At 44.2% G+C, this 12,624-nt stretch overlaps 1 protein-coding gene across 1 annotated transcript in view; it reads right to left on the reverse strand.

Moving 5' to 3' along the window:
* LOC126165291 (uncharacterized) overlaps positions 1 to 12,624 on the reverse strand; it is a 380,023-nt gene that overhangs the window by 301,750 nt on the left and 65,649 nt on the right. The window contains exon 7 of the mRNA XM_049920310.1: positions 10,273 to 10,525. Within this exon, the coding sequence (XP_049776267.1) occupies positions 10,273 to 10,525 (253 nt within the window). The remainder of the gene's footprint in view (positions 1 to 10,272; positions 10,526 to 12,624) is intronic.

Consider the following 12,624-nt stretch of genomic DNA (forward strand, 5'->3'; position numbering starts at 1 on the left):
ACCAATCATAATCCCACCCCACACCATCAAATCACGACCTCCATACAGGTCTCTTTCAAGGACATTAAGGGGTTAGTATCAGGTTCCTGGTTCACGCCAGATGAAAATCTGGCGAGAATCACTGTTCAGACTATACCTGGACTCGTCCGCGAACATAACCTGGGACCACTGTTCCAACGGCCATGTACTGTGTTCTTGACAACAGGCTTTACGGGCTCTCTTGTGACCAGGGGTCAGTGGAATGCATCTTGCAGTTCTCTGGGCGAATAAACCATGTCTGTTCAGTCGTCTGTAGACTGTGTGTCTGGAGACAACTGTTCCAGTGGCTGCGGTAAGATCCCGAGCAAGGCTACCTGCAGTACTCCGTGGCCGTCTGCTGGCACTGATGGTGGGACTAAAGTCTGTGTTATGTGCATAAGTTGAGTTTATTAAACTTATGAAAAAACCCTAAGAACTTATGCACCAATCCAATAGGAAAATAAACACAATACACTTAATTTTCTAAACATATGCAAGTGGCAAAAATTAGGAATCTGGTTTTGTAACTTGTACTAGTGGGTGCATAAATTGCATCACGCTTACACATCACAACCCTGAGCTTAAAGATATGTGCCAGTCTCAGTTTACGGAAATGCTTCATATGTTAGTTCGTTCATCATTGTCATCACTGTTTGTATACTGTGCAACAGAACTCTTTCGCCCATTTCTTCACCCTGTGTTTCATCCATCTGTTCGTTTCATCCATTTTATATTTGTTCCGCAACTCGCACAACCATTTCTCTCATTTACGAATGAGGTTATGTAGTGGCTTCGCCAAAGAGTCTCCAAAACACATGGATCTCTAGTTATTTTCTTTTGATTCGACTACCCTTTTTTTTTTTTTTTGTAATGGGCGGCTAGTCAGCCTATAGGCACCTTGGCTAGGCCTTGACATTTTGCTTCGAACATTCATCATTAACTTCGGATTCGGCAATTTTTCTTGGGTGGACACCGTCAGCCCACTTTCTGCCTGCGATGAATTCTACCGTATTGAAATTATTGGGCAATCCATTTAATTCTGGGACGTCGATTGTACGTTTTCTTACGTTCTATATTCTTAAACGGAACATCATATCTTCAAATTTAAGAATATGACCTTCCAGTGCCTTTTCTAGTTCGCTGGAAAACACCGCAATGCGGTCAAACGTTATTATACCTGTGATTCTTCAATTTCTCCTGGCGTATTTTTTGACGAAATAAATCTCGGGTGAACAGCCTGGTATGAGTGTTCATAGGACACAATATTTCGGCAATCGACCACGTTGCCATCATCAGGTGCCCTGATGTACATCAGCAACGTGGTCGATTGCCGAAATATTGTGTCCTATGAACACTCATACCAGGCTGTTCACCCGAGATTTATTTCGTCCTTTTTATGTCGCTATCTGCCTTTTTTCAGCATGTCTCTTAATTGTTAGCTTAGGCACGTTGTACATACATGCACATTCATTTACACTCAGGTGCCAAAGTCATGCGACATCTCCTAATATCGTGTCGGACCTCCTTTTCCTGGGCGTATTCCAGCAACTCGACGTTATAGGGAGCCAACAAGTCGTTGGAAATCCTTGCAGAAACATAATTGCGATAGTGTTGCCGGTGTGCCCCATAAATGTTGGATGTTATTCACGGAGTGCGATCTTGGTGACCTAATCTTTCGCTCGAACTGGCCAGAATGTTCTTCAAACCAAACGCGAGCTACTGAGGCCCACTGACGTAGCGCATTGTCATCCATAAAAATTCCATCAGTTTTTGGGTACATTAACTCCATGGATGGCTGAAAATGGTTCACAGGTAGCTGAACATAACCATTTCCAGTCAATGATCTTCTCAGTTGGACCAAAGGACCCAGATCATTCCATATGAACACAGTCTGTATAATTATGGAGCTACCACCAACTTGCACTGTGTCTTGTTGACAACTTCGGTCCATGGCTTCGTGGGGTGTGCGCCACACTCGAACTCTACAATCAGCTCTTACCAACGGAAATCTGTACTCATCTGACCAGGCCACGGTTTTTAAATCGTCTAGGGTCAAACCGATATGGTCTCGAGCCCAGGAGAGGCGCTGCAGGCGATGTCGTGCTGTTAGCCAAGGCACTAGTGTCGGTCGTCCGCTGCCATAGCCCATTAATTCCAAATTTCGCCTCACTGTCATACTAGATATCGTTCGTTATACGCCCCACATTGATTTATACGGTTACTTCACGCATTGTTACTTATCTGTTAGCACTGACTGACGCAAACGCCGCTGCTCTCGGTCGTTAAGTGAAGGCCTTCCGCCACTGCGTTGTCCGTTGTGGGACGTAACACCTAACATTGGCGTTCTCGGTATCTTCTTGACACTGTGGAACTCCGAATGTTGAGTATGCTACCGATTTCCGAAATGGAATGTGTGGTGTCACCGCCAGACACCACACTTGCTAGGTGGTAGCTTTTAAATTGGCCGCGGTCCGCTAGTATACGTCGGACCCGCGTGTCGCCACTGTCAGTGATTGCAGACCGAGCGCCGCCACACGGCAGGTCTAGTGAGACGTCCTAGCACTCGTCCCAGTTGTACAGCCGACTTAGCTAGAGAGAGTTCACTGACGGATTGCCGAGACGATAGTTAGCATAGCCTTCAGCCACGTCAATTGCTACGACCTAGCAAGGCGCCATTCACATTTGTTATTTATCTATGGATGCCTGTACCGTCAGACCGATGTTCACCAATTATGAATTAAAGTTAAGTATTGCATCAACTACGTACTTTATTTACTAGACTCAACTCCTTTAACTGTTCCAGACCTCGCGCCAGTCTGCGTGAGCTTAAACGCGTGCATTTCGGCCTCCTCTAGCAACACGGTTGGCTCTTCTGCCAACACATCAGAATGTCCCATGCGTCTAGCTCCAACTATCATTTCGCGTTCAGAGTCTGTTAATTCCCGTCGGAAACTTTTTTTTCATGCATCACCTGAAAACAAATCACAGTTCCTCCAATATACCTCCCTTCACTTTGTGTACGCGATACTACAACCATCTGTGTATGTGCATATCGCTATCCCATGACTTCCGTCACCTCAGTGTCCTTCACGATCCCTATTTAGACATATTGTTACACCTAAAAGCCGTTCGTGTGCGCTCCTTTTTCCACAACGCTCGTCTGTTGCCATACTGTAATACAAAATAATTATTTAGTTAATAATGCATCTAAATCTAACCACATCATTTGTAAAGATTATGTTGCACTAACAATGCCAAACGCATTTTTAAATCTCGCTATACCAACAAGTTTGTTAAATTGTACCTGTACAACATTGGAAACTTTTAGAGTTACGCTATGGGCAACGTCACCATTTCTTCTTTGTTAATTTCCTACAAAAGAACCACAACGAATCTATATAAAGGTTCTTTCTAAAAGCGTCCCGGTTTTGAACCACATAGTATATTGTTGTTTTTCGGTTGACTACACTACTATGTATCATTTCGGTTTCTGAAAACCCTCCATTTACTGATTCAGTCTGAAATTCTCTCATTTGTTTATTATAGGCCTAACCACAGTCCAGTTTTCTACCGGACAGCATATGATAATTTGCAAAGAAGAATAAAAGTGATAGGGTATCACGCGATTCTATAGGGTGTTGAGGCACCGAATGCATCAACACTTTGGAGCTTTGCTGTGAAGTTCAATGAAACAGGTTCAGCAGCGAACATTTAGTTTCCTGGGCGCCCTCGTTTTGCTCAGACCGTGCAAAACATTGCGAAGGTTCGTGATTGTGTGACTGTTAGGCCACCGGAGTTGACTCTTCACCGTTCCCAAAAATTCGGCACAGGATATTTTGCAATATGACGAATGCACTAACCAGTACGACCTCCATTACCAGCCTCACAGGATTCAGTTAACGCAGCAGTTGAAAGAAGCCGATCACGAGAAAAGAAGACATTTTGATAACTGGTTTCTGAGAAGAGGATTGGAAGACGACGGTTTTGCGAGGAACATCTTCTTCGCGACGAGGCGCACTTCTATATAAATGGATTGAACTGCCATATCTAAGAATCAGAAAATCCTTGTTCGGCGGTATCATTGACCCTTTTCGAAGATGAGTCGGGCCAGGATGTGACAATTAATGGAAATCGATAGCGTGCGATGATAAGAGATTTTTTTATGGTTTAATTTCAGTGGAATAGACGTTCAAAAGTTGTGATTTGGGCAGCAAAACAACTGAAATGCTCCATTCGTTGTTTCCGGATCACCTGATCTCGTGTGATGGTGACGAACTATGACCGCCAAGGTTGTGTGATTTAATCCCTTGGGATTTCCTTCGAGGTTATCTTAAATCATTGATGTGTGTCAATAACTCCCGAAACATCAGCGAGTTAAAGCAGTAAATTCGAAGTGTTCTTGGCGTAATGCAATCTTACTCTTATCAGGTAATTATAGCGAACTTCAGGGACAGAGTTTTTGCATGTCAGCGCAGTAGAGGTGCCATATGTCAGACTTCATTTCCCATACCCGAAAAAGGAAAGCGTGGCAAACGTGTTTATGTATTTTGTTAACGTGTTTGAAAAAAATAAAGTTCATAGTTTGACATATCAAAAATTCCGCGCTTTTTGAAGGCGTCATATTAGTACTGCTCTGGAATCGTATGGAGGGGACATTTTTCTATAAATTGCCTTTAGCGTGGGAATATAGAGTTTTAGTCATGAGTAACAGAGCCGCTAGCAAATTAATTTATTGATGGAACTCAAATCCGGACTGACCAATAAACAATACAGATATGCTCAGGGTGAATTTTGGGCAAAATGCCATGTAAGACAAAATATTTCGACATGCTGCTACGGCGCGACGCTTTGCCTTAAAATAGGCTGGAATGTCACTCAAAGTGAGGTCGATGACCACTGGTAGCACATATACGAATTAAAGCCTTCAAGAAATTACTGTAGGTAACACAATGCTTCTAGCAGTTTAGCTACCTCTCTCAACCATAATGATGACGCTCCTGCCCACAAACCAAGGTCCGCTGCAGTGCCTAACGGAGAAAGTGAAATGTGACCTGCGCATCATCTCTAGAACGTGTCCCTTAAAAATAAATGTATAAAGTAGAAATATCTCTGCAGTGAGCATTGTGTTCTCGGCATGTTGTCAACATTAAGCTGGAACTGTTACGCGATCTCGGAACGACAGTTTGGTTAAGGCCGGTTCACATGTGCCGTCACATCAAGTCAAAATATTCCTCAACGCATTTCCAATGGCAGCATTCAGATATGTAGGAAACGTAAAGTCGCGTCACGTCACAGCACGTCAAGGTTTCTCGGGGAGAAAGAACCGACAGTACTGTCACCTGCTAAAGCCGGAGGTTAACCTATTTCGCCGCACTCACTCGTTTTATGGTAGTGGAATTCGTGCATTTTTATCTTCGTAATTATAATGCTTTGTTTTCGGGCAAACGTTCCATTACGACATAGGTATTTCTTCCATTGAATGTTCTTACACAGGTGAAGATAGTTATCTGAAAGTGAAAAATTATTTAAGTTTTACAATAACGCAACAGAGCTGACGCCACAATATACATACACTACTGGCCATTAAAATTGCTACACCACAAAGATGACGTGCTACAGACGTGAAATTTAACCGACAGGAATAAGATGCTGTGAAATGCAAATCATTAGCTTTTCAGAGCATTCACACAAGCCAGGCGTCGGTGGCGACACCGACAACGTGCTGACATTAGGAAAGTTTCCAACCGATTTCTCAGACACAAACAGCAGTTGACCGGCGTTGCCTGGTAAAACGTTGTTGTGATGCCTCGTGTAAGGAGGAGAAATGCGTGCCATCACGTTTCCGACTTCGAAAAAGGTCGGAATGTAGCCTATCGCGATCGCGGTTTATCGTATCGAGACATTGCTGCTCGCGTTGGTCGAGATCCAATGACTGTTGGCAGAATATGGAATTGGTGGGTTCAGGTGGGTAATACGGAACGCCGTGCTGGATCCCAACGGCCTCGTATCACTAGCAGTCGAGATGACAGGCGTCTTATCCGCATGGCTGTAACGGATGGTGCAGCCACGCCTCGATCCCTGAGTCAACAGATGGGGACGTTTGCAAGACAACAACCATGTGCACAAACTGTTCGACGACGTTTGCAGCAGCATGGACTGTCAGCTCGGAGACCATGGCTGCGGTTACCCTTGATGCTGCATCACAGAGAGGAGCGCCTGCGATGGTGTACTCAACGACGAACCTGGGTACACGAATAGCAAAACGTAATTTTTTCGGATGAATCCAGGTTCTGTATACAGCATCATGATGGTCGCATCCGTGTTTGGCGACATCGCGGTGAACGCACATTGGAAGCGTGTATTCGTCATCGCCATACTGGCGTATCGCCCGGCGTGATGGTATGGGTACACGTCTCGGTCACCTCTTGTTCGCATTGACGGCACTTTGAACAGTGGACGTTACATTTCAGATGTGTTACGACCCGTGGCTCTACCTTTCTTTCGATCCCTGCGAAACCCTACATTTCAGCAGGATAATGCACGACCGCATGATGCAGGTCCTGTACGGTCCTTTCTGGATACAGAAAATGTTCGACTGCTGCCCTGGCCAGCACATTCTCCAGATCTTTCACCGATTGAAAACGTCTGGTCAATGGTGGCCGAGCAACTGCCTCGTCACACTACGCCAGTCACTACTCTTGATGAACTGTGGTGTCGTGTTCAAGCTGCATGGGCAGCTGTACCCGTACACGCCATCCAAGCTCTGTTTGACTCAATTTCCAGAGTATCAAGGCCGTTTTACGGCCAGAGGTGGTTGTTCTGGGTACTGATTTCTCTGGATCAATGCACCCAAATTGCGTGGAAATGTAATCATATGTCAGTTCTCGTATAATATATTTGTCCAATGAATACCCGTTTATCATCTGCATTTCTTCTTGGTGTAGCAATTGTAATGGCCAGTAGTGTAAATAAGAACCTAAGTTAACGAAACAGTTGCCATTATGTTACATTTTAAGTGATTAGGTCAGCTTTAATAACGGTGAAAAATACAGTTTCCCATGATGTTATCAGTTAAGTAAGGAAAAAATGCGGTGGATAGGTTAAGAGGCTTCATTTTTTCCTTTATAAATATTGTTTGTTATGTTTGAATCTATACATTATCCCTAGCAAAAAATATCGATGTTTTGAAATATTCTTTCACTTCTCAGCGGTTTACAACATAAAATTGACCAAGAAAATACGTTATGAAATTTACTTTGTGCATTAATGAACTTTGTCGTTATTAGTTCCTCAGTTTCCACACTATACTGAGTCTTCTTGTATCACGGATGGTGACTCACAACCTCACTTTCGTCTTTTGGTGCTGGGCTAAGCGAACTGACGTGACGGTGCCTTGACGTAATGCCCGTTCTTTTCGCTCTTCGTTGATAAGAGTCTAGTTTATTCCAAGAATCAAATGCAAATTGTTGTTGTGTCTAAAAACGCCTGCACCAAATCCACAGCACGGATGAATGAAATGTGTCTGTACTAGCGATATGACGAAATTCGTAAGCTATAGGGCGAAATACGGGCAGCCCCACGCCGTCGCGGAGTAACGTGACCATGGTATTAATGTATGTTGAGAACAGAAAATCAACTCTGCGAATCTCAATGCTCACTCCAGAGATACGGGATGTATCAAAAAGAATCATCGCGATTTTAAAACATCGTAACTATTATGTTATTTCAGATACGTGCGTGAACAACGTATTGTTGGTAAGAGCAAACTCCTGAGTTGTACAAGGTTCCCGCAAGGTAGCAGCAGTGAGCACCAAATTCAGTTCTAGTAAAAATGGTGTCGGGACAACAGAAAACGTTTTGTGTTCTACATTTGCGCAATGAGGGTCTGTAATAACTGTTCAGTGTGACTTTTATGCTACATATGATGTGGATACTCCTAAGCACAGAGCATTAGGCGATGACAAGAACAACCCCGAGAAAAACGTTGTTTGTGTAAAGGCAAATCGCTGGGACATCTCTGAGTGTCTGACACAGACGTCGAATGCATTCGCCATAGTTTTACAAGGAGTCTGCAGAAATTCGTTCGCCCTGCAGCTCGATTATTTCTTGTGGGGGTTTGTAAAAGACTCTGTTTACGTGCCTCCATTACCAACAACAATGAATGAACTGAGACGTCGCAAAACAGCAGCTGGGGACGCTGTTAAGACATGCTCAAAATGGTTCAAATGCCTCTGAGCACTATGGGACTTAACATCTGAGGTCATCAGTCCCCTAGAACTTAGAACTACTTAAACCTAACTAACCTAAGGACATCACACACATCCATGCCCGAGGCAGGATTCGAACCTGCGACCGTAGCGGTCGCGCGATTCCAGACTGAGCGCCTAGAACCGCTAGACCACCGCGGCCGGATAAGACATGCTCGCCGCAATGTGATAACAATTTGAATACCGCAATGACATATGCCGTGCATCTCAAGGGCGGGCCCGAGCACGGGGTCCCGGGTTCGATTCCCGGCGGGGTCAGGGATTTTCACCTGCCTCGAGATGACTGGGTGTTTGTGTTGTCCTCATCATTTCATCATCATCCAGGAAAGTGGCAAAATTGGACTGAGCAAAGATTGGGTAATTGTACGGGCGCTGATAACCACGCAGTTGAGCGCCCCACAAACCAAACATCATCATCATCATCATCAAGGGCGGGGGGTATACTGAATACCAACAAAAAAATGTAAAAAAATCTTTTTGAGTTTCCCGTTCATCAAAAAACAAAGAACAAAGTTTATTGTACAGGGTTATTACAAATGATTGAAGCGATTTCACAGCTCTACAATAACTTTATTATTTGAGATATTTTCACAATGCTTTGCACACACATACAAAAACTCAAAAAGTTTTTTTAGGCATTCACAAATGTTCGATATGTGCCCCTTTAGTGATTCGGCAGACATCAAGCCGATAATCAAGTTCCTCCCACACTCGGCGCAGCATGTCCCCATCAATGAGTTCGAAAGCACCATTGATGCGAGCTCACATTTCTGGCACGTTTATTGGTAGAGGAGGTTTAAACACTGAATCTTTCACATCACTATGTGTGAAACTTGCCCGCACGCGTTCAACCGTTTCTTCGCTCACTGCAGGCCGACCCGTTGATTTCCCCTTACAGAGGCATCCACAAGCTTTAAACTCCGCATTCAATCGCCGAATGGAGTTAGCAGTTGGTGGATCTTTGTTGAACTTCGTCCTGAAGTGTCGTTGCACTGTTATGACTGACTGATGTGAGTGCATTTCAAGCACGACATACGCTTTCTCGGCTCCTGTCGCCATTTTGTCTCACTGCGCTCTCGAGCGCTCTGGCGGCAGAAACCTGAAGTGCGGCTTCAGCCGAACAAAACTTTACGAGTTTTTCTACGTATCTGTAGTGTGTCGTGACCATATGTCAATGAATGGAGCTACAGTGAATTTATGAAATCGCTTCAATCATTTGTAATAGCCCTGTATATGTTTTAGTTTCAGAAATATAGACGTGCCAGATCGGATGATTCGTTTTGATACACGCTGTATTTCTAATCTGTTATAAACGTCAGGAGGGTAGCGGAAAGAAGCTGTCACTTTTTCCTAGTTCCTCGGTTCGCGGCACTTGCACAGTTCTCGAGTGACAAGATTCATGTACTGTTGTGCGACCTAAGAGGAGCGATATTCCTATTCACCTTCTTTTCACCCAGCCCCCCACCCCCTCTTGCCAGACGGAAAGTAGTTAAAAATAAGCACACAAACGTTGCATGCAATAGAATTACATTGTCCTGGAGACATAATGAGTTTCAACTTTATCTCCGATAAGGACGGAAGGTGATATTGGCTGGCTCTAAGCATTATGGGACTTAACATCTGAGGTCATCAGTTCCCTAGACTTAGAACTACTCAAACCTAACTAACCTAAGGACATCACACACACCCATGCCCGAGGTAGGATTCGAACCTGCGACCGTAGCAGCAGCGCGGTTCCGGACTGAAGCACCTAGAACCGCTCGACCACAACGGCCAGCAGGTGATACTGGAATAGCACCGTAGCTTTGTATGTAATAGGCACTGGAGTAGGGTATTCAGTGCAGGTATGTTAATCACAGAGCATCTGACCAGTAAGAAGGAGACCCACGTTAAAGTCCTGGCCTTAGCACACATTTTAATTCGTTACTTCAGCTTCTATGCGTATCGAAGCTGCATGCGATGTTACTAGTCTCAAAAATCACTGTACCAGCGTTTGCAGTGTTATCCCACTGGAAGGGCGTCCTCTCTGGGTCTCTGGAGTTCCCGAGAGTGACGTTATCGTGGCAGCCTTGAGGGTCGTGCGCCACCTCGCACGTCATGTTGTAGTTGTCCTCCATGCCGATCTCCTCTCCATTGTAGGTGACGGCTGTTCCCGGCAGGAGCGTCACCAGCATGTTCATTCCGTCCACCAGCTCTGGGCTGTACCGGCTGGCCACGCGGTGCTGGTCGTGGTTGCCGATCTGGAAAGATACCCATGCCACGTGCAGTGCCCTTATGTTTTTTATGTACTACCTATGACAAAAGAGTCCAGTTTAATTTAGAGACACACATCACATTCACCTACAATGAAAATGGTTTTCATCAAACGACTGAGAATTTGGGACAACGAAAACTGAACTACTAATGAAGATGTAATACAAGGGGATAGTCCACCTGTGAAACAGAAACTAAAGCTTAATAAGGTGCGCATTAACTACAGCACACAAGAGCGGATTATAGGGAAAATCCAAAATAAATGCTTCCTATCAGTGCATTTTTTTTCTAATTATCGTATTGTTTCAATGAAGGCGTAGTGTTGTGTCCCTATGGAAGGAACTGTACTACTAAAGTTCCTCCTTCGGCCACCTGTTGTATAAGACAGTCGATATCCGCTCTTAGCATAAGGCTTTCGATTTGTGACTGGATGAGGAGCATAGGTAAGCGAAGATGGCCTCTGGACAGCAATAACATTAATTCTGCAGAACAAGGTTCGAAATAAAAGGGCCAGATATTGTCTGATCCAGAACATACACAACACATCACGCCATATCAAATACACAATCACACAAAAAAAGGAGGAGGAAGAAGAAGTTGCACTACAAAGCAATTATCCTAATTTGACGGAAATCGGTAGATGTCATTTCAGACAAACAAATTACTACAATTTTAGAAAAAAGTTTGATAACTTATTCAAAAGAAAGAGTTTCACAAATTGAGCAAGTTAATAACGCCTTGGTCCTCCTCTGGCCCTTAAGCAGCAGTTGTTCGGCTTGGTATTGATTGATACAGCGGTTGGATATCCTGCTGAGGGATATCGTGCCAAATCCTGTCCAGCTGGCGCGTTAGATCGTCAAAATTCCGAGCTAGCTGAAGGACTTTGCCTTAATGCTCCAGACGTTCTCAATTGCGGACAGGTCTGGCGACCTTTCTGGACAAGGTAGGGTTTCACAAGCACGAAGACAAGCATTGTCTTGCTGAAATGTAATCCCAGAACGGCTTTCTATGAAGGGCAACATAGCGGGGCGTAGAATATCATCGACATATGGCTGTGTGTAAGGATGACAACCAATGGGGTCCTGCTAGGAAATGAAATGGCACCGCAGACCATCACTCCTGGTCGTCAAGCGACAGTGAAGTTGGTATTCTACTCTAGTCAACGACATTCCTGGCAGAAGACATGCCTGAAGACACCCTCGACAGCGGCGGAATACCAACGTGACTGTCGTCTGCGATACGGTCTGACAACATTTCATTTCGAAAGAGGACTCCTTCAGTGTCACTCGCAGCACCCTTACAACACAGCAACATGTCAACGATATGCTATGCACCATTTAGTTGCCCTTCATAGCAAGTCATCTTGGGCTTACGTTCAGCGAGATAATGACCTCTCACACACAGCGAGAGTTTCTACTGCATATCTTCATGCTTTCCAAACAATACCTTGGACAGCAAAGTCGCCGTGTCTCTCCCTAGTTGAACATGTTTGTAGCATTATGGGTAGAGCCTCTCAACCAACTCGGGATTTTGATGATCTAACGCACCAATCTGGCAGTATTTGGCACACTATCCCTCAGTAGGACATCCAACACCTCTATCAATCAATGCCACGCCGAATAGCTGCTTGAATAAGGGCCAGAGGTGCTCCAAGACGTCACTGAGTTGCTCGATTTGTAAAGCTCTTTCTCTTGAATAAATCATCTAATTTTTCTGAAACTGTAATCATTTGTTTGTTTGTACATATACATCACAGCTATGGATTTCCGTCCCAGCAGGTAACTCCTTCGTGGTGCATCTTTTTTGTCTTAGAGTGTACATTATGAGACAGTCAAAAGTTTAATTTTCATGTCTCTTCAAATAATTACATAAGGTATCCCAACATTTTGCCAGATCATATCAACGAAGATCGCAAAATGGAAAAAAAGAAACACATCACAATGCTTTAAGGAGGCAGTATTATGCGGCACAATGTTCTTAGTAGTGAAATTGAAGAAGAACGCAATTAACAAAAATTTCCAAAAGAAATCCGTTGGAATTCGATTACTTGATAAATAGTACAATTCTCAAGGCTGTCAATTCAACT

The sequence above is a fragment of the Schistocerca cancellata genome, chromosome 1 (genome assembly GCF_023864275.1).
Source record: "Schistocerca cancellata isolate TAMUIC-IGC-003103 chromosome 1, iqSchCanc2.1, whole genome shotgun sequence".
Taxonomy (NCBI): Eukaryota; Metazoa; Arthropoda; class Insecta; order Orthoptera; family Acrididae; genus Schistocerca; species Schistocerca cancellata.